General features: G+C 35.9%; 1 protein-coding gene across 4 annotated transcripts in view; it reads right to left on the bottom strand.

Annotated features, from left to right (window-relative positions):
• Positions 1 to 12,893: 12,893 nt before the first annotated feature.
• PRDM5 (PR/SET domain 5) overlaps positions 12,894 to 23,573 on the bottom strand; it is a 243,486-nt gene continuing 232,806 nt past the window's right edge. For 3 of the 4 annotated variants that reach the window (XM_053573313.1, XM_053573370.1, XM_053573353.1), the window contains one exon: positions 12,894 to 13,389. In XM_053573313.1, coding sequence (XP_053429288.1) covers positions 13,225 to 13,389 — 165 coding nt within the window. In that variant the 3' untranslated portion in view covers positions 12,894 to 13,224. The remainder of the gene's footprint in view (positions 13,390 to 23,573) is intronic. The other variant, XM_053573458.1, reaches the window with a different exon arrangement.

Consider the following 23,573-nt stretch of genomic DNA (forward strand, 5'->3'; position numbering starts at 1 on the left):
GGCACATGTTGTCAGAGCTTCCATGGAAGGCCAATGAAGGTTCCTTGACTACAGCCCATTCCTGTTCCACAGGGGCAGTTCCCTGCTTCATGGTTCCATCCTATTCCATGGTTTTATCCTCAGAGAGATCCTCCCTTTTTCCTATGAAATGGTCTATCTGAATAGTTTCACACAGCTGAAGAATTCTCCCAGTCTTCTTTCTACTCAGGAAGGTTGAGGTCTAAGTATTTTTTTTTCATTTTGTACTAAATGAGTCCCTTTTAGTCCAAACTGATGCTCTGTGGGCATTCATTATATGAATCTAATTGGTGCATATTCCATACCCCAAATATCACGTCCATGATTCTTTTAAAGACAGGTCTCGCTACTTAGCTTGGAATGTCATGGACCACACTCTAAATGTAATTCTTAGAAATATTTTTGGCGAGTTGAACTGGGGTTCTATGAGGCACCATCTTCAATCTTCCTGATATCTTAGTAGAGGCTTTTATGTACAACATTCCTGATTTGATTTTTCCCTAAGGCTGTTTCTTACTTTGAGAATTTGTTGGCTAGAGATTGGAATTGTAAAACCATTCTATTTTCCCCAACTCTGCAAGACATGAGCTATCTATGTTTTTTTCTACATTGTTTCCAAACTGAACATCGCTTCCTTAGTTAATTTCATTTTTTCCCTATACCTTATCAGACAGCTAATGGAGTCAGTTACCGCTTCATTATTCTCTGTGAAAAGCTCCTTAGCTAGATCCACAAGTTCATTAGTAGATACACATTTTCTATGTTTCATTTTAACAGGGACAGTTATGTAAAATGTTTTATAAAGACAAAACATGGGTCACTACTTTTCAAACCTCCAATAGTAGTCTCTTCAACACTTCTTCAGCTTTCTCTAAAATTTTTTTGCCACGCTTCCAACCTCTGTCAACAGCTTACTTGCCATTTTTTACAGCTTATACTTGTTTCCCAAAGCCAATGCATATAATACAGGCTTTTGTTAAAGACTGTTTTTTATGTATTAATTTCTGTATTTATCTATTACTTTGTAAAAATCCACCCCATAAGTTGGGTTTACATCAACAATGAACTGCTTTTCATGATTCTGTAGTTAGGGTGGGAATTCCTTCTACTGGAATTCCCAGAGCCATGACTTACTGGGAGTCATTAACATAAAAGTCTCCCTCAGGGATTTTGTGTGAAGAAATGTAAGTTAACGTCAAATATTTTGGTCAAGAAAATTCCTTCTGAAAAAACATCATGACAACAACTAAAAACAGTATAAACTTTTGGTGGAATAAGCCTCAAAATTTAGCATTCATATCCAAGCAGGTCTTATTATATTAAAGATTCCAAAGCATCCAATTATTTCTCTTTAGATAGACGAGATATTTTAATTGATGAAATATCCCATTGGAGAATCATATATTTGTCAACAGGAAAGAAGGGCAATTTTGATCTGTTCCACGGACATATATAATTTGATTGAGAAAATAATTCCATTGCTTCTGGAGCCTCTAATGACAGTAAGATCAAAGAGAATGCAGCAAAATCAGATTTTATTTCCTAGAGATGATAACATATTCAGCTATTCAGACCCCATGAAGTCTGTCTAATGTAAATTTGAAACTTATGAGAAAAAACACTCATGACTTTTAAGATTCATGCTCTTTATCATTTCCAGCTGCTTGGGTCCCTTTATCAACCACTGTGGGGCATTGCTCATTAATGCTTCCTTTTTGTGGTTTGTCTAATTTGCAACAGTATTCATGTCTGTCTAGTTACTATGCACTTAAATAATCAAAATATTAGCTGCATTTCTAGTATAAGTTTCAAAAATAAATGAAGAAAATCAAAATAATAAAAAGCATTGTTTTTTTTTTCTTTACCAACATACTTCAGGACCTGTATTTGCAATAATTTCTTTATAAGTTCCATTAAATCTGCATTATAAACTGTCCCTAATTTTAGGATATTGCACTACCTTTTTTTTTGTTTGTTTTGTTTTGCTTAGGAGAATTGGTATTCAAAAATTATCTCAAAGAATCATATGAATAAAAAAGTTCCACTTTATATTACTTTTTGAATATAGGAACTTGTTTTTCATCTCATGGTATATCATTTTACACCCCCCCCAAGAATATCAGCCAAATTTAGCTATAATAAATGAATGACAAACTTATCTTTTTAAAATATTGCCAGCATATTCCTTCCTTCTCTTTTAATGTGTGTAAAAAGAAAGATATATTTATGTTCATGTATACATAATTGATTTAATTTGTTAATTTTGATGAAAATAAATTATTTTAATGCCAGTTTTTATTTATTGATGAATTAAATTTAGATATGAGCTACATCACTTAAAATATGAATATATAGCAAGATTATTCCCTCTTTTGAACATTTGATTACTCCTATTTTATTAATGAGGAAAGTAGGTAGCTGAAGTTTTATAAAATTTAAGTTATTGATTAAATTAAGTATTAAGAGCAAAATGTAGTTTGAGCATGATAATAATATACTTGATAGTCAAGGCATTGAGAAAAATGTCTACTTTTAATACCTGAGTTAAAAGGGTAGGTATCTTTGTTAAAGTATGACATGTTAAATTGACTAATACGATCTTTTTTTTTATTGTTAAATCATAGCTGTGTACATTAGTGCAATCAAGGAGTACAATGTGCTGGTTTCATATACAATCTAAAATATTCTCATCAAACTGTTCAACGTAGCCTTCATGGCATTTTCTTAGTTATTGTATGTAGACATTTGTATTCTGCCTTTAGTAAGTTTCACCTGTACCCATTCTAAGATGCACCATAGGTGTGACCTCACCCTTACCCTCCCTCCACCCTAACCTCCCCCTTCCATTCCCCTTCCTTGGCCCTTTACTCATAGTCTTGTGCTATAGTTGGGTTATAGTCTTCATGTGAAAGCTATAATTTAGCTTCATAGTAGGGCTGAGTACATTGTATAGTTTTTCTTCCATTCCTGAGATACTTTGCTAAGAAGAATATGTTCCAGCTCCATTCATGTAAACATGAAAGAGGTAAAGTCTCCATCTTTCTTTAAGGCTGCGTAATATTCCATGGTATACATGTACCACAATTTGCTAGTCCATTCGTGGGTCGATGGGCACTTGGGCTTCTTCCATGACTTAGAGATTATGAATTGGCTGCAATAAACATTCTGGTACAGATGTCTTTGTTCTATTGTGATTTTTGGTCTTCTGGGTACAAACCTAGTGAAGGAATTATAGGATCGAATGGCAGGTCTATTTTTAGGTCTCTAAGTATTCTCCAAACATCCTTTCAGAAGGAACGTACTAGTGTGCATTCCCACCAGCAGTGTAGAAGTGTGCCCTTTTCTCCACATCCATGCCAATACGTTCCTTCTTAATACAATCTTTAAGAATTTTGAAACCATTCCCAAACAAAATACTTCTATCACTATAATTGTGTCAATGATATACACATTTAAATTTTGTCTAATTTAGCTTATCATGAGTTTGCTTCAAAGTACAAGCTGGAATGTTGGGGAGTGGTAGGAGGTTTCTGAATAGCATATATATTGTATGGTAAAGAGAAGAATTTGGAGGAACACTAGGGTGACACCATTTCTTGAACTCCTTATGTGCCAAGGCATCGTTTCAGAGAGTTAAATTAACTTTCTACTTTATTACTCACACCAAACTCAACAAATAGATACTACTACATCTATTTATTTATTTTAAAAATTGATAAGGCAGGGCCTGTAGCTCAAAGGAGTAGGGTGCTGGCCCCATATACCAGAGGTGGCGGGTTCAAACCCAGCCCAGGTCAAAAACTGCAAAAAAAAAAAAAAGAAAAAAAATTGACATCATTCAGCTGGTAAAGGATGTCACAGATACATCATCTTTCCAAATCTGTGATTCTTTTATCCATTTTAATTCCTTTCTCCCTTCTTTCTGCTTCATATTTCCTTACACCCTTCTCAATATAAGAGAATTGCTGGCTTATACAGCTTTGTATCAGCTAAAATACTAATTTCGTAACTAAATTCTCATTAATGTTATACCATATCTTTGTTAAAGTACTTCCTCTGTGGGCGGTGCCTGTGGCTCAGTGAGCAGGGCGCCGGCCCCATATACCGAGGGTGGCGGGTTCAAACCCAGCCCCGGCCAAACTGCAACAAAAAGATAGCTGGGCGTTGTGGCGGGCGCCTGTAGTCCCAGCTGCTCGGGAGGCTGAGGCAGGAGAATCGCCTAAGCCCAGGAGTTGGAGGTTGCTGTGAGCTGTGTGACGCCACGGCACTCTACCGAGGGCAATAAAGTGAAACTCTGTCTCTACAAAAAAAAAAAAAAAAAAAAGTACTTCCTCTGGTAAAGCAAAGTGTGCATGATATTTTGTGCCTATAAGTGATTACCTTATAAAACACAAAGTTTGGTTATATACTGTTCATCTCAACTTTATATGTGTATTTTTAATTTTCATATGTGTATTCATTTGCAACAGACAATACAGGAAATAAGCTAAAAGTGTAAATCATTAAGAAAAAGATGATATATTAAGAAATGTGAAAATATGCTATGCATTTGATTTTTAAGGCCAGGCCTACTGGCTCACACCTATAACCCCAGCACTTTGCAGGTAGAGGAGGGAGTATGGCTTGAGGTCATGAGTTCAAGACCGGTCAGTCCAGGCAACACAGACCCCATTTCTATTTAAAAAAATAAAAAATGACATTTAAGTAAGCTTTTAAAGATTTATCTGTAACTATTAACTCTTTAATATTCATCTCAAATTTAAAGTTCCTAACAATTGCTCATTCCTTTCCCCTTCCCCAAAACATGTTTTACTTACTTTTCTGACTCAGCTAATTCTGATCTAATTGATCAATAAATAGTTTTAATTTAGTCATCAAATATGAAAATTAGTATAATATATCAGATGTTCTTAAACCACTCCTTTAAAGAACTACTCAATGTGTCAGCATTTAGAAGGTCACATCCTTTCCACAAATATAAATAAAATTCAGATTCAGAATTAGCATTGTGTAAGTGTGATGTGACCTCTGTTAAAAAAGAGAGACAAAAGGAAGGAGATAAAAGTTTAATCTCAACTCTATGGTAACATATAAGCCTTAGGAAAACGTTTGAATTCTTAAACTGTGGTATTCTTACCTGAAAATTTAATTTAAACTTGCCTATTTTTGTAGAAGAACTGTTGTAACCGTTTCTATAGAATATACATTTTTTGTTGCCATTCTCATCATTTTTAAGTGCACAAGGTACAGAACAGTAGTAACCATCGCATATTGTTGTATGACAGATCTCTGACATATTTTTTGTCTTGCAAAACTGAAGCTCTCATCTAAACCCTTTGAACAACCACTCTTATTTTCCCTGGCCCCCCTTACCCTGACCACAGTCCACTTTCTGCTTCTGTGAGTTTCTCTACTTTAGACGCAGCGTGCATGTAAATGGAACCACGCAGCATGTCTTTTTGTCACTGGCTTATTTCACTTAGCATAATGCCCTCCATGTTGTAGCATATGACAGTATTTCCTTCTTTTTTAAGGATAAATAATAGTCCACTCTAGGTATACACCATGTTTTCTTTATTCAATCATCCCTCTATGAATATCTAGGCTGAATGTGAATAATTGCTACTGTGAATAACACCGCAGTAAATACGTGTGCAAATATTTCCTTGGCTCCTTGTCAATTCTTTCAGACATTACTGGGGTTTGAACATTTGTGCTCTCCCAAACTAATTTTGAAATGTAGTTACCATTGTAATTATTTAACAGGTGGGACCTTTCACAGGTGATTAGGCCATGAGGGCTCTGCCCTCATGTGTGATTAGCGCTGCTATCATGTGAACGGGTTCCTTATAAAGAAAGGCTTTGGCTCCCTTTTCTCTCTCCTCCCTCTCTCCCACTCCTAACACTCTCCAGCAGGGAATGACATAGCAAGCACACCCTCGCCAGGTGCCAGCACCTTGATCCTGGACTTCCTCACCTCCAGAACTGAGAAATAATTTTCTGTTCATGAAACTTGCCAAATTACAGACAGCAGAACCAGATGAACTGAGACAGACATACACCAGAAGGGGTGATTACTAGATCATATGGTAATTTAAATTTGGGGGGAAACTTTCCTATTGTTTTCCATGGCACCATTTTAAGAGTGGTGGAATAGCATCCCCACCAGAGTGCTCAGGGTTCCAACTTCTCCACATCCTCGCTAGCACTCCTTACTTTCTTTTCTTTTTTTGCTATTGGCCATCCTAACTAGTGTAAATGGAAGCTTAATTGTGGGTTTGATTTTCATTTCCTTATAACAGTGATGTTGAGTTTCTTTTCATATGTTTGTCAGCTATTGGTACAGCTTCTTAGGAGAAATATCTATTCAAATGCTTTACCCATTTTTTTCTATTAGGTTATTTGTTTCTTATTGTCGTTGAGTTTTAGGAATTCTTCATATATTCTGGATATTAACCCCTTATCAAATACATGCTTTGCAAATATTTTCTATTTCATAGGTTTCTTTTTCACTCTGATTATCTACTTTGCTGTGCAGAAGTTTTTAAGTTTGATGTATTTCCATTCATCTATTTTTGCTCATGTTGCCTGTGGTTTTAGTGCCATATTCAAGAAACTATTGCCAAATCTAACATCAAAAGCTTTTCCCATGTTTTTTCTAGTTTTACAGTTTCAGGTCTTCATCCATTTTGTGTAAATTTTTGTATAAAGGCCCATCTTCGTTCTTTTGCATGTGGATATTTTGTTTTCTTAATTTCATGTATAGACAAGACTATCCTTTCCCCATCGTGCAATCTGGCATCCTTGTTGAAGACATATGAACAAGGCTTATTTCTAGGCTTCCTATTCTGTTCCATTAGTCTCTATTTATCTTTTTTATGTATATGTCTTTTTAAAACTAATACTGTATTGTATTGACTATGGTAACTTTGTAATATGTTTTGAAATCAGTAAGTGTTGGATGTGAGGGCAATTGCAACATCTGTCACCCCAGTGATTGCCAGAGTTGAAATCGGAAGTGTTGAGCTTTCAGCTTTGTTTTCTCTCAGGATTGTTTGGCTTCTAGGATATATATTTTATAATCCTCTTTTCATCCTAGTGACTCTGTGCCATCCATATTCGTTCTCTCTCTGGATCTGTCCCGAGCAACAAGTCACATGCCTTTTACCAAGCTGGTGAAATTAGGGGTAAAAGCTATAGTTTAGAAAAGTATGGAATTGTTTTTCTCATAAAGCCAATTGGCTCAACTCACATAGTCTAAAAGTACTCTGATCAATTAAATTCATCCACCTCAATTTCATGTTTTATAGTCAGAGCTGATAGGAAACAACTTAATATTCTAAATATCATAATTTGAGTCCAGGAACAAAACCAACTCATCACTCTCAAAACCCAGCTAATGTTGAAACTGGAGCCTACGTCAGTGTTATACAGCAGCTGAAATAGCACAAGAAATGAATTCCACATGAAAAAAGCAGGAAACAATCAGTGACGGTGAATTTCACTTGACCCTGTTTTATTTCATTTTTCTGGAGAAACGTATGAACTTGTTTGTCAGGTAGAAGATGAGTTGCAAACAGTGATCTTATTTATGTGCTGAACTTTCTGATTAGAAAGGTTTGCAACTGATTTCCTATGTTTTAATAATGAAACAAAACTTAAGTCAAATTAGTGATTGGTTAATTTATACAAAGTTAAAGTTTTCTGAATTCTTAATTACAGTAATATTCTAGAAATAGACTTAACACTTTGCCAATTTAAATGAAAGTGTTATAATCAGTTAAATGTGGTATTGGTCCCCATCTCCATACACTTTTATATTCCTAGCAAAGGAACAATATTATTTGCTTCTATATCAAAAAACCAACTTTCAGGTATTCTTTTGTTCATCGAAGGCAACTTCAGTTCTCTAGATGCTAATATTTGTTTTAGAAAAGGAAAAAAATAATAGTTGGGCCAAAGTACTCCTCTTTTTGCATGGGTGTCTTCATTCAAATATTAAAGAATGAGTAAAGGATGTATTGTTTGCGTTACGTTGTGCATCAGCAGGTACCTGAGTCAGAGGAGGGTCTTGGCTTATGTCTATGGTTTATGTCTATAGTGTCTTGTTTTTATCAGATTTACACACCAGTGATGATGAACTTGATGTTCGGTGTAAAGCATCATGTTCTTTTTGAGCACGGACTGCAATGCAAGCCGTGCTCAATTGTCAGCCATCCAAATGAGACTGGATGAGACTGTGAGAAAGGCAGGATCAGTTCATTGGCATAGCCAGAAAAGCATTTGGCTGTCAGGATAAAAAAATGAGCACTCTCAGCATTAGTCGTTCATTAAGAAAATCTAAAATTTGTGTATAATCTCAGTAAAGTGTTCAGTAAAGAATTTTTTACAAGATATGCCAAATAAGTAAAAGATACCACACAAAATTAACTTTAAGAAAAAAAAGCATTATTAGATGGTTTCTAAGAAAACGAACAAAAAAAATGAACCAATGGACTGATTCAAGTATCCATTATGAACTGTGATTCTTTTCATTTTTATACTATTGGTTGTATAATTTTATACAAATTGTTTTTTTTTTTACTTTTTAAATGCGATTAATTTCTAGTAGGTCTAGAATTTTTCTTGTCAGAAGTGATACTTCATTCAAGCTCTTTGCACTAACTTAGATGATCAAGCTTCTATGATTCTACATGCTTTCTCAATTTTTGAGCACATGCATTAAGATTATTTGAAGTCTTAGTTTCCTCCTGTCATGTAACATGCCAAGACGGCACGGGTCCAAGGAATAAGACCTTATTCTAATTGCCTAAATGTTTACATGACTAGAAAACTATCATGGATGTGCTATCAAATCTTTAGGTAACTAATTTTTTAAAATTTATATTTAACCAAATACTATATATTTTGTTGTTAAATTTCCATATCATTTAAGCATTTTTTAAAGGAAGAAAAGAAATTTGGACACTGAATCAGCAGCACCATTTTAGTATAAGATAGCTGCTACATTTTGTACTAGTCCATGAGCCTGGGAAATCTAAAATATTTTGACATAACAAACACCAAAGGCTCCAGAGTTAATTTTTTATTGTCATACAACAAATTAATAACATGGGGTGAGAACACAGTTTAGAGGCAAGCCTAGGCTATAAGTCTTCCAAAGAACTAGTGCCTCAGCTGATTTTGAGAAATACAAGTTAAATTAATGCATCATTTCCAAATCCATTACTCAAGATGATGATTATTTTGTATCTGGGAAATCTTAGATGATTAGGGCAGCACAAAAATAATAAAACACACTTAAAAAAAAAAAGGAATACCCCAAACATTAGCCATAACTTTCATTATCATTAAATTGTATTTGTGAGCATCGGGCTATTTTTGCTCAAGATGTTACTATACACCAGGTTCCATTCATTTAGGCTTCTTATGGATGTTGCTTTTGGTAAGTTGTTCTGTGTATGACCAGGAATGAGATGAGAGGTAAGGAAGGTGTTCTTACTGCCCTGAGACCAACATGGCTCAACTTTAAAAATACATTACATTCCAAATCTAAAAAGGCTTAGATGTATATAAAACTATAAAGGCATGAAGCCTGGAGATAATGGCAATAATATTTCCTTCTTTTGTCAAAAACAACTTTAAAATAAAATATTCATTTAGATTTTATGATAGAAATATACTAACTATAGTTCTATAGTAAAATAAAATGCTAATACCAAATCTGGTAGGGTTTTATATAGATTTATAATAAAATAAAAATGCTATTGGAGTTCAGCTATATTTACAAAGGTTCCACATATATATGCAAATAAATGTCAATATTAATGATAAAATCTTAGGGGTTAAAAGAGGCACATTTCCTCCAACCTACCTTCATATATTCAAAATCCCAAGATGGGTTTTCATAAGCAACATTTAGATTTGTGAGGGAAAAAACTGAATATTTCTATACCTATTCTCCTTCCTTTCCAGCTTTAGGAGAGGTGGCAGCACATAACATCTGAAGTGCAAACCACAGCGGTGAGACCTTCTCCTATCCACGTCACTCACACACTCACGCTGCAACAGGTCAGATCTTTGAGCAGAGTAACGTACTTTTGTGAATAAGTACTGCGTAAAAGTGATCCTCTTCACACAAACACCCACACATCCAGAGGTTATATATATGTCTCCTGGAAGTCGCATTTTAACTATCCTATGTAACAGATAACCAAAAGTACTTTTACGCCACAACCGCTGATCACGGTTAACCAATGAAGGCTTCTATATGTCCAGTAACACACACACAAAAAAACGATGAAAGAACGAAAGGAGGAAAACATAATCCAGTGATTGTGAAAAGCGAAGAAATTCAAGATACACAAATACCTTGAATTTTAATATACCAAAAAGATAGTAATTACAAAAGGATATCTAAACCTACTTACCTCAATGAATTTCCCTTAAAATTATTTAGCCTAATAATTAATGACTAATTCTGAATGACTTAGACTTCATGGGCACCTGATAGATTGACCTTTTCCTGGGAAAGAATCCAAGTCAACATCTTTCACAGCAGGAAACAGGAGAGACATTTCCAAGTGGGTACCTGCACCTCAGCTTCCCTATAAGACACTTCCTACAGGACTGTCTGTTTATATCTGTTTATAATTTGTCCATCAAACCTAAAAAAAAAAAAAGATCTCACTTTTGTCATTACTAAGTGACTTAAAAGATGTAGTACACAACATGCTAGTATTTTTTGAAACTATAAATAACCATAGTTTGGATAAAAATTTTCAGCCGTACAAATGGGAGGGCTGTCTGGAAAGTATCCAGCCAGGCAATACAAAAAACAGTGGCTGGTTACTTTCTGGACAGCCCTCGTACACGTCTAAGGATTCGTTATTGTTCCAGCCCTTTGATAGAAAAGGATGATGTACGTGTAATACCAGCAAGTGCTTCATTTTCTAAAGATTTTCTTGTCTATAAGCTTCATCAGGCCAGCACCTCTCCCTTGTCAGTTTACTCCAGGACAACACCATGGTTTCAGGGATAATTTCCCCAGCAGCCCCGTGAACTGTGATGCACTGAGATTACACAAAATTGGTATTTGGATTCCCTTCAAATCTCACATTTGGCACATCATCAGGAGATAAGCACCCTGTATAGAGAGGGCAGTACCCAAGGAATAAGCAGGACAACGTTTAAAGAATACACACCACCAAATCTCACAGCGATCCTTTCATATCCAAATGTAGGAAGCAAACCATCATGTTACACTGAAAACACTTCAGATCAAAAACGATATTGTTGAAACAAATGACTTGAGAAAAAAGACGAAAATTTTTTATAAAATACAGTCTATAATTTCAGATATAAAGTGCTATATATGGCCCTGGTTAGATAACTTCTAAACTACAATTCTAGGATTTATATATATATATATATATATATATATTTTTTTTTTTTTTTTTTGTAGAGACAGAGTCTCACTTTATGGCCCTCGGTAGAGTGCCGTGGCCTCACACAGCTCACAGCAACCTCCAACTCCTGGGCTTAAGCGATTCTCTTGCCTCAGCCTCCCAAGTAGCTGGGACTACAGGCACCAACCACAACGCCCGGCTAAGGATTTATATTTTAAAAGTTATCTCTGACGAGTTTCAAATTCAATATTTTACAATTTTTTTTACCCCTACTGGTAAAATAGGATTTTATTAGACAAAAAGGAATACAGATGGAGTAAGAAGTACCAGAGCTTCTGGCTATTTTACAGAGTTTAAATGTCTGTATTGAATCTTTATGTTTCCTTTTAACACTGGATGGGATTGGACACGAATCTAATTCTAAATTGAGATTACTAAAGTCAAGAACTGTGTCACAGATAACCTTTCTCAACTTATTAGAACCAATAACTTCCTTAAAATTAGACTTCATCTCTTTGGAATAGGTTCCAATTAGAGAGGTTCATAATTTCAACTTCATATTATTTTTTTCTGTTTCTTCCATTCTTCTCCTTTATTTCGACATCACTATTACATTGTATCATACTGACTCCCCTGACAAGCTGTTCATTGTATGCTGTTGTCACGTGTATCACTGAAATATAACCTAAAGGAAGAAATTATGCTTCTTGCTTCGATTTCCTTTAAACATCAGTAACAATTTTAGTCATAACAACTGCCAGGTTTGTATTTTTTTATTCTGGATTCCTAATTATATGGGATGATTGAGGGTAATTCAGAAGTGTTTCAGAATCACCTACTGCCAAGATTCTGGAAAATGTCTTTTACAAAACTGAATGTTAATGCTCTGAGGACTCTATTCTATCTGCAGAACATGCTCTGCGTTTTTATGAAATGGAAGGGTAAAGGATATACGTTCATCATAGCTGATGTGGTAGTATTCTGCCCCTCAGTCAACAAGCATGGGGAACCTATTCTAGTTTTAGTTATATATATATATATTTGTATATTGTTGCTTTCTAAATATGAACAGTGTAAACTCAGGAGGGGCAGCCAGATGAATATTTAAATGTTACGGCCATTTTTATGTAGATCTTATAAAAGTATTCCAGACCATGAATGTCTGTATCTGACTAATGAGTGAAAATAATGTTCCCTAAGAATTCTCTAAAATGAGCAATGTTTTAGATCTCAAATCTCTTGATTTTTAACTTGTTCGTTGTATGGTCTGTTTTATAGCAAGTATTTATTCCAAAATAAATATGCTTGGGACTTTGATAACTCTTGCTTTTACCCTTACTTGTAAAGAAATAGTGGGAGATCTTGATTTCTTTCTACTTACATTAGTAACCACCTGCAATAATTAGCATTTGTAAGCACATGCACACATGCGCACACACACGCACACACACACAGTAACAATAAAATAAAAGGCCTACTAGTGGAGTATGTTAATAAACTTCATTACAGAGAAATGACCAAGAGTCTTGATTCCTTTTTCCATTTTTATAAGACACCACACATGGTATTCTGCAAGGCTATGGAATAGTTTGTTTTTTTCCATTTGTACCACTTCTGTTCTTCATCTTCTTCTTTTTTTTATTTTGAATATGCATCTGCAGGGTCTGAAGGTAGGCAAATAAGGACCATGAAGCCAGTAAGTTACCTTTGGCTACTTCTGTTATGCTGATCAGGTGAGAACAATCTGGGATTCCTATTAGAAGCCTTTCTGAATGGTTTGGTTCCGTTGCAGCTCCCACTAGCTGTCAGCTACCCCGTGGATATTGTCCATGTGCACTTTGAGGTAGTCGTTCCTTGTAAACTTCTTATGGCAAAACTGGCATTCTGCCAGGGGACGATTGGGATTATGAGTCATCTTGTGTCGGATCAGCATTTTCTTCAGGCTAAAAGCCAAGTCACAAACCTAGAAAAGATCCAAAGATACCAACTATATTACAGGGAAAAACCTGAAAATACACCCACTTATTATTCAAATTTATTCAAATAGTATGTATTATTCAAATTTCTCCTATCAAGTATGTAGTAACAGGCATAAAAACAAAAACTGCCCTTGGAATAAACAGGATTTAACGCCCAAAGTAATGGGCAAAGAAAATTAATTACTGTTCCCACACGTTACCTGCATTTATTTAATTCGTGTCCTCTCCACCCCAACCATTCTCCTCTCTCCACAGCTGCTGGATTTGAACATTCCTAGAGAAACCACTCCCTGGGAACTGTAACTTTCTTACCATGATGGAGTTATTCGCCATTTGACATCAAACCTTTCAAGCAAAATCTTTTATGGTCTAGATGAAATTCTTTCATGTGGCATAAATGGCACAAGACATTTCTCCCCAATGATTGTTTCAATTCAGTCCCACTTTTATAGTAAAAGGTTAACATTGCCTTAAACATTGCAAACTGAAATTTATCACCCTACTATTCCACTTCTTATTTTTGTTATCTATACTTCGTTTAGCTAAAGAATGTAACGAGTTGACATCGTACAAGCTGTGCCATATCTGCACCTGGCCCAACCTACATCAAACAGCCCAGTAATTTAAAATATTAAATTAACATGAAAGATGTAAGGCATAAACTATCCAAGTGAGAAAAGACAATGAAATGGAATTCACAATTTGATGTTATTCACACCAATTCCATTTGCATGTAATTCTTCAAAAGCACATCCATTTAAAGTAGGGCATGCTTAAATAATGTGAAAACACCATGAAAAACATAATGAATATAATGAGAGGAAATGAATTGTAAAAATACAGTAAGGAAAGCTACAATTCTAAATGAGGTGAGGTTTGTGAAAATACGAAAGCACATGAAAAATTTACTCTGTCTCTCTTTATAAAGGAAAGAGAATATATATTCATAGCAACAAAAAAACTCAGAAAGGCACAGGCCCTAATTTGGCAAGGAGGTCGAGAGTAAGCAGATATAATGCATTTGATTTACACATAAGTAGGAGCACAGTGTGGTAGGAAGAAAATAAGCTTTAAAGTTAGTCCACTTACCAAGGAAGTCTGCTTTGACCTCCCAGTTTAAAACTGAAACCTGCCATCCTCTCTGGGTCCTCTCTACTTTGCTCAAATTTACTTTTTACACAGTATTTGTCACCGTCTGACTCACTGCAGTTAATTACCTACTCTGCTGTTTACTGTGTGTCTTGGCTTCCAGCTCTGTGAGAGTCTGTGGAGGCAGCTACTTATGTGTTCTAAGGGCTAAGACAATCCACGGAGTAAGCACCAAAGAAGTATTTGTTGAATGAACTTGGGTTTGAATTCTGATTCTAACACTCACTAGGAAAGTTTAAATGAACAAAGTATCCCTTTCAACTTTAGTTCTCTAACCTATAAAACAGGAAATAATAATGATAGTTTCCTTACAGGATTATTAAGCTTAAATAATCCATATAAATGGGTGTTGTATTGAAGACACGTAAATGTTAGTGCCTATTTTTTTCTCTTTCATCTTTTTTAACAAGATACACGATCAAGATCAAACAGTTTGTAAGAAATAAAGTAATGTTAACAGAGGGAGCCAAAAGCACCAGAGGTGGAATAGAGAGAAAACAGTTATTTTGAAGAGTGGCAGTCCCCTGGAATATCCAAGTGATTTTGTAAGCAAATGAGATAATTCCCCAAAACGAACACAATGCATCCACTTAGTTTCAGAAAATGACATTTTTCTTTTGGAATAGTTTGTAAGTATATGCTTTGTAATCATAATTTAAAAACAGACTAAATACCTTTAAAGCAACTGAAAAACAAATCTGAGTCCATATAGTAAAAAATCAGAGGAAAAAAAGAAAGACTCGGGAAATTAGAAATAGCACAAAATATGATAACAGACTATAAAAATATATGAATTATGATACTGACATAAGAGAATTAAATATCCTTATTAACAGATTAGACTCTGAAATTCATGTAGGAAGAAAAATGCAAACAGATTAACATATTTAAGGAATACATATACCAAAAAATCACACACAGACACACAAACACAACTTTTAAAGGAAGGTCAGAATGTACATAAATGTGATGTTGATAAAGTGTAACTGGTACCAAGTAGAAATCCCTCAAAAGCATCCGGGGCAGAGAGAGGCAGACAGCCTTTGAAGAACCCAGTGTACCACCTGTCTGAGGATCTTCTTGTCAACAATTTATGTGCAGGATGCTTGCACAGAGTTCTTCATAGAAGTAAAATGTTACAACTGATTTACTTGCCCAAAGTTAGTGGGAATATTCATTTTGATATATTCACATACAGAAATATTTTTCAGCTGTTAAAAAAGATCACATTTTTAAAAATATTTAAAGGCAAGATAAAAATATAAAGGGGAGAAGAATAATAAGATCAATGCGATTCAGTTTACAATATTGAAATAAAAAGTTTAACAGTATATGAACAAATAAATATATGAGAGAAATGTTAATAGATTAATATTAATTGACATCAACTGGGAAACTGGGGGTCTTTTTGGTTTCTATTATTTCCTCATTCTTCAGAAATTAAAATGTAAACTTTTATTATCAGAAAGAAAATATTATTTTGGAATGAAAAAATATGGTTTAACTGAGTAATAGTTCTAGATGCTCACCTCTCATTCAGCAACAAGCCTGCCCACACCAGACTTCTACCTTTCATATTTTAACTCTCCAAATAGCTCTCTAAAGGTTACCTATAGCCTCCACACTGCTAAATCCAATGGGTCCCCTTGAGCTCCCATTCAATACGAATTCTCAGCATCATTTGACATACTTAGCCATATCCCGCTTCCTTTTCCATTGGGATTTCCATAATGACCTGCTCTCCATCCTGACCTTGAAGTTTAGCTCAGTGCCTGATCCTTAGCCCTCTTCTCCATTCACTTTGTATCAATCTCCCCAGGTGATGTGAATCATATTCATGCATTTTGTTATCATTTATAGAGATCACTAGCAAATAATACCTCTAATCCAGTTCTTTTTTCTGATCTCTACAGTGGAATATTTACCTGCCCCCTCGGGTAGCTCACTGGTACTCCAAACACAATATGTCTGAAAGTGATCCTAACACAGGATCTTCAACTCCCAAATCTAATTTTCAAAAAAAAAAAAGAAAAAATGGTTCCACCATCCATCTGGGTCTTGCTGCAAACCTGGCCGTCAGCCTTGACCCAAGGTCTCTCTCCTTCACGTCCATCTCTTCCAATCAATTGCAAAGTTCTAGTATTTCTTTCTCATACACATTTCTTGAAGACATTTAGTCATCTCCATTTCCATTGCTACCACCTGAGTGAAAGTCATTAACTGCTTGGGATTAGTACATATTTACTAAAAAGAAAATGTTTTAGCATGCATCTGTATTGTCAGTATTTTTAAATAAAATATATCCATACTCTCCTGTATTTATACATTACATTTTAAAAATAGATAAAACTACTGTATTTTTAATGTTAAAAGAGTAATTAGGGCATATTTTCACTAGGCATTTTTTAATATAGGATATAGATTTAGGGTCAGAGTCATCTTTAACAAAAAGTATAGGCAAATACCCATTTCAGATGTCCCCTTGATAATTTCAATTTGGGGGCTTACTTCTTACTATGTATGATGATGTCACTATATTTTATCTCAAATTGTTGGTAACTACCCTGTTTCCCCAAAAATAAGACATCCTCCGAAAATAAGACCTACTTACAGGAAAGATAACACCTAGCGCATCTTTGGGAGCACACCTTAAAATAAGACACTGTCTTATTTTCGGGAAAACAGGGTAGTAGTATTAACTCTGCTGCTTTCTTTTTGTTACCCTTTGTTGTATTATTAATATTATTTTTGATTTATGGTTTCTGTACAGGAAAACATTGATGTATGGTTTCCGGCCACTTATTTTGTAAGGATTACTTTAATTAAAAATAGGTAATAGAATCCACATCTTCATTAACCAAGAATGCAGAAACTGCAATCCTGACATGTACTGAAACAAACAGGGGACTAAAAGCCAACCAGCATCACCAGGAATTGCCACTCTTCCCTCTGACCACACTCAGCACTGACCTCAGAAGAGCCCAGTGAGGTCACCAAAGTCAAGCCCTCTATTTAACAATACTGAAGTTAACCGTGTTCTTATTTTTAAAATACAACGCACAGAGGAATCAAAGTTGTAATCTTTCCTTCCCAGATCCCAGTGGATGTCATGTATGCTTCCTGGGATGTGCACCTTCTCACTCAGAAAACGAAAGCCGGGATTGCTGCCATAGCCCACGTCAGTCATTCTCAGATAGGGGTGGTACAACCTTCTTTCCCTGCAGGAAATGTTTGGAATTCTAGGAGATGTTTCATTGTTCTGACAAATGGAAGTTGTTATGCTACTTACATACTGCACAGTAGCATGGGTGCAAACACCCTGTAAGATGGGGGACACATTCACACATGCCACATGTGACCTGTTGCTCCACGCTACCTGAATCTCCCTGTGTTAATCCTCATCCACTCTAGTCCATGCTCTACACAACAGTTTGAAGCATTCTTGAAAACACAAATGTCACACTGTCACCTAAAAATTCTTCCCTGGTTCCTGACTGCTTGAAGGGTGATCAAAAATTTCCAGCCAAACTCAACAGCCTCGTGCAGGCTCCGGAGCACACCGCTGTCTTCCTGCCTCAGCACCTGCTCACTTCTCTTCACCCGGCTTCCTTCTGCTCACACCTCAGGAAGCCTGTGTCAGCGGTCTGCCAATTGATATCCTCTGTTAAATACTCTTATAGCAGCTTTTACTTTTCCTGCACAACACTTTCCTCATGTGTAATTCATTATTGTGTGATTCTTTTGTCTGTTGCTTACTAGCCTAATGAACATGAGGGCAAGAGTAGTCACTCCACAAATTTGCTGAATTAAAGGAAGAAATAATCGTTGGTAGATAGATGGATACACCAGTAAATAAATTAAATCTCTATGGCAATATAAATAATACTCCAAAGTCGGTGGAATACTTCCAGAGAAATTAAAGAAGGTATCTATAAAGAGCATTTTCAAGTCAAAGAAATGGTAATTGTTTTCATAAGTATATTAAAATTCTTGATCACAAATAAGATAGATTTAAGACTTATCGCTCATATATTTCTCTGACTCCTTCTCCAAATCCAATGTCAAAATGAACAATTGATATCAAATTCTTCAATGGGTTCCTAATGAAATTAGATTCAAGATACATTACTTAATGTCACTGCAAGGTACAATCTCTCTCTGATTTCACCTTGCACCTCTGCCTCCCCAAGCTCCCGCTGCACCTGCCTTCTCCTTCCCCTGCCCCCATTTCCACTGCAGCCTCAGTCTATGCTATTCCTCTTCCTGAAATGCTCTTTTCCCATGAGGACTCTTCTCATCTTTTAGGCTACTTAGAGGCACTTTCAAAAAAAATGCTTCCCTAACTACTCATTCATAGCCTCATGGCTTCTTTTTTCTTCCCTTTCTTATATTTATCACAAATTGTAATCAGATGTTTATTCATGTTTATTTGACTAATGTTATGCACCACCAGAACACGAGTTCTACGAGGGCTCGGACATGGCATTTTGTCCACTGTTCCATCCCAGCATTCGGCACGGGGTCTAGGCTTGAGAACTAACATACTGTTTTAATTAGGAGCCAGGAACCATTCCTAGTAATTTCTGAATATCAACTTGTTTAATCCTCACAACCACCTTTTAAAAATAGGTATTAGTGTTATTATTATCTCTATTTCACAGAAGAAAATGGAGAAACAAAAGGTTAACCAGGTTTCTCAAGTTCAAAATCTAAGAAGACAGTCTCAAGATCTAAACCTAGACTGTCTGGGTTCACAGTCTATACTACCTCCCAAGGGCCAACTCTTAATAAAGGATCTTACTTCTAACAGAGATATGTGAGCTGACTGCACGTTTTCCATTTGCCTGGCTGACACCAGTTTAAAAAATAAAAACCACTTTGAAAATATAAAGAAGGTTCTCAAACAGTTTAGCTCACCAGTGTGGTGGAAGGGATACAAAGTACAAGTCCATTTACACAGTCACTATGGGAAAATTATAGTGATGGCAAGCTGGAGAAAATGGAAAGGAAGCTGAGCAAGATGCTGAAATCACTGATAATGGCTCTAAATTAAGGAAGTCCTAGGAGCTCCACAGAGGAGAGGGGATGGGAACCATCCATCGGATTGTTGAATGAGAGCCAGGGTAAAGGATTAAATGTCAGCAGAGAATACTGATGTCACGGTTGTAAAACCGACTACCTGACAGTCAAAGCTGTGTGTTCATGAACTTAAATGCAGTCATTAAAAAGATTCCAAATGATGATCTGTATAAATCAGCCAAATGCAAGAACATTTATAGCTATTTTAAAAATAGGGAAGAAAGAGCTCAAACAGTGCAACTGGGATGCTTCCTTTTCTTTCTTTCCACCTGCAATTCTTATCCAATCCTTCACCCTATTCCAATTGAGTATTAATTCACATGTGGAAAAATGGAAAAACATTTATTCTTGCTATAGCCTGAAGGCAAGCTGATTTGGTTTTAAAATGAAATGAAACAAGCAATTTAACAGAAGTACCTTCAGAGATAGGAATTAGACATTCCGTCCACACATCTTCAGTTAACAAATACTTATCACATAAAATGTGCCTATCACTTTGGTTAGAAACAAAATGTCAAAGAACACTCTGTACTGCCCTTGGGAAGTCCACAGTGTAAGGAGTAACGTGAAATACCACGAACTCTGTGCTAGGAGAGGCACAGAGGAGAGTACAAACAGCAGCCTGCGGAGAAGAGAGAAGACTTTAGGGAAGAAGTGGAGTAAGACCTCGATCTGGATGATACACAGGCCTTCATCATGTCCTAAAATGGGGAATAATATTCCAGGGATAGGGAAGAGGATACTCAGAGGTACTGAGGGTGTGACGAACATGCATCCACTGGGGGAGGTGAAAACAGTTCCCCAAAGTTGAAGATTAGACATCATTAGGGAAATACATTAAAAAGAACATAGAGTTCAAGGCTGGAAACAAACCTTGGGGATTCTTGTCATTGTAATAAGAAAGTAGAAGCATATTCTGTAAGCGGCAGTAATTCATCAATGGATTCTAAATAGAGACTAAAGTATCATTTAGTCAACAAGCTAGAGAGAATGAAATTGCAGCAAGAAAGGCCAGAACTACTGTTCCACTCCAAGAGAGAAATTTGTATGGACGTGAGCTAAGACAGCAGTTATTAATTAATTAATTCAAAATATTCATTGAATGCTCCTTATATGTCAGACACCATTCTAGGCATTAGGATGCAACAATGAATCATAAAGACAAAATCCTATTGTCATGGAGCTTATAATAGATAATAAATAAATATTTAAGTGCCAAGAAGAATAATAATATGGGTAAAGAAAGTAATGGAGAAGGGAAATGTGGTTTAGGCTGAGGAAAGAACAACTGCAAAGACGCAGGTGTATGGATCTAAAAAACCAAAAGTATGGAAGCCATAAGACCAGAGTGAGGTGGAGGGTGGTGATGAACGCAGACAGGTTGGGGTAGGAGGGTGGGAGCTGCAGATCACATAGGGCCTTTCCGATCATGGTAAGATTTTCATTTTTACTCTAAATGTACTGTACAGCAATTACAGGGTTTATACACATTTTGTGTATGTGTGTGTGTGTGCATAAAAGCTATGTATCTATGTATATATAATCTGACTCAGGGTCTAGAAAGATTTCTCTGGGTGGCAGGTTTAGGAAAGACTCTATAGTGTAAAGATAGAAGGAGAGAGATCAGTTACAAAGCTACCACAGTGTCCTAAGAGAGAGAGAAGCCCAGCAGTGTGAGAAGCATTCACACTCTCAACTTAGTTTAAAGTAGAGCTAATCTGATTTGCTGCTGAATTGGATGTCGTACATAAAAGAACAAGACGAGTGAAGGCAACAACAGGAATTCAGAGATAGTGATAGGTTTGAGAAATAAGAAAAGGCAGGAATGGGACAGAATGGAAGCTGTGTGATTATGCACTTAAAAAGATCTGGGTTTGAACTCCAGAATTCTGACTTGGGCCAGTTATAAGCTGTGGACAACAAGTGGGTAACTCAACTTCCATGAACCTGAATTGTTCCAAATACAGTGAAATACTATAACAATACCTATATAATCCTGTGTTATGGTGAAGAACAGAGATGATATATGCAAACCATGAGTTTCTGTGTTTTTCCCTCAATAGGAGTTTAACTACATGATGGCTATAATTCATGGTTTGGAGAAAAGGAGATGTCTAATATGAGGCTCAGACACGATGTCTGGGTTATCTGGAGATGGGTAGAGTTTTCTGAGAGATAGAGAACTGAAGAGGTCATGGTAAAAGATTCAGAAGGCTGGAGAGACCATTATTTCAGTTTGGAATAAGGGAGTGTGTCCTATGGGCAGGTCAAGATGTCTACCTAAAAGATCAGAAGAGAGATCTGGGCAGTAAACAGATTTCAGTCACCACCATCTGGACATTAGCTATAAGCACTTAAAGTTAAATACGTAGGCATGCTGGGGAAGTTGCAAGGCATAGGATGATGGGCCCTTGGGGTTAAAGTCATGTTGATGAGAGAAGTGGCATTTGAACAAAATTATTAAGAACTGTTTGTATGTGTGTGTCTATATGAGAACAATTGTATGCCAATGAATTAGATAACCTAGATGAAATGAACAAATTCCTAGAAACTCACAAACTACCAAAACTGCTTCAAGAAGAAATAAAAAAACCTCAACAGACCTATAGCAAACAAAGACAATGAATTAAATAAAAGAAATCCCAACAAAGCAAAATTCAGGATCAAATGGCTTCACTGATGAATTCTTTAAAGAAGCTGAACACCAATCCTTCTCTAACTCTCCTAAAAAATATAAGTAAGGAGGGAATACTTTCAAACTCATTCTGTAAGGATAGCATTCCCCTTGATACCAAAACCAGACAAAGATATTACAAAGAAAGCAAGCTACAGACCAATATCTTTTATAAATCTCAATGCAAAAATCCTCAAACAAAATAACCAAAAGACTAAAAGCATTAAAAGGATCAGTAAAACAATAGAAAAAACACAAAGCCATCTCAATTGATGCAGAAAAGTCATTTGATAACAATGCAATTCCCTACCTTGATTAAAAACAAATCAGAAAATCAGAAAGGGAGCTTCCTCAACAACTGGAACCAGACAAGGTTGTCTTCTGTCACCTTTACTATTCAACATAGTGCTAGAAGTTTTAGCCAATACAATTAGGCAAGACAAGGAAATAAAGGGAATCCAAATGGGAGCAGAGGATATCAAACTCTCCCTCTTTATTGATAACATGATCTTATACTTAGAGAATCCCAAAGACTCAATTGATCACAAGAATCCTAGAAGTCATCAAAAAATACAGTAATGTTTCAGGATATAAAATCAATGTCCACAAGTCAGTAGCTTTTGTATACACCAATAACAGTCAAGATGAGAAGCTAATTAAGGACACAACTCCCTTCACCATAGTTTCAAAGAAAATGAAATACCTAGGAATATACCTAATGAAGAAGGTGAAGGACCTCTATAAAGAAAATTATGAAATCCTCAGAAAGGAAATAGCAGAGGATTTTAACAAATGGAAGAACACACCATGCTCATGGATGGGCAGAATCAACATTGTTAAAATGTCTATACTTCCCAAAGCAATCTACCTATTCAATGCCATTCCTATCAAAATACCAACATCGTACTTTCAAGATTTGGAAAAAATGATTCTGCGTTTTGTATGGAACCAGAAAAAAACCCATATAGCTAAGGCAGTTCTTAGTAATAAAAATAAAGCTGGGGGCATCAGCATACCAGATTTTAGTCTGTACTACAAAGCCATAGTGCTCAAGACAGCATGGTACTGGCACAAAAATAGAGACATAGACACTTGGAATCGAATTGAAAACCAAGAAATGAAACTAACATCTTTAACCATCTCATCTTCAATAAACCAAACAAGAACATACCTTGGGGAAAAGACTCCCTATTCAATAAATGGTGTTGGGAGAACTGGATATCCACATGTAAAAGACTGAAACTGGACCCACACCTTTCCCCACTC

This window comes from Nycticebus coucang, chromosome 1 (genome assembly GCF_027406575.1).
Source record: "Nycticebus coucang isolate mNycCou1 chromosome 1, mNycCou1.pri, whole genome shotgun sequence".
NCBI classification, from domain to species: Eukaryota; Metazoa; Chordata; class Mammalia; order Primates; family Lorisidae; genus Nycticebus; species Nycticebus coucang.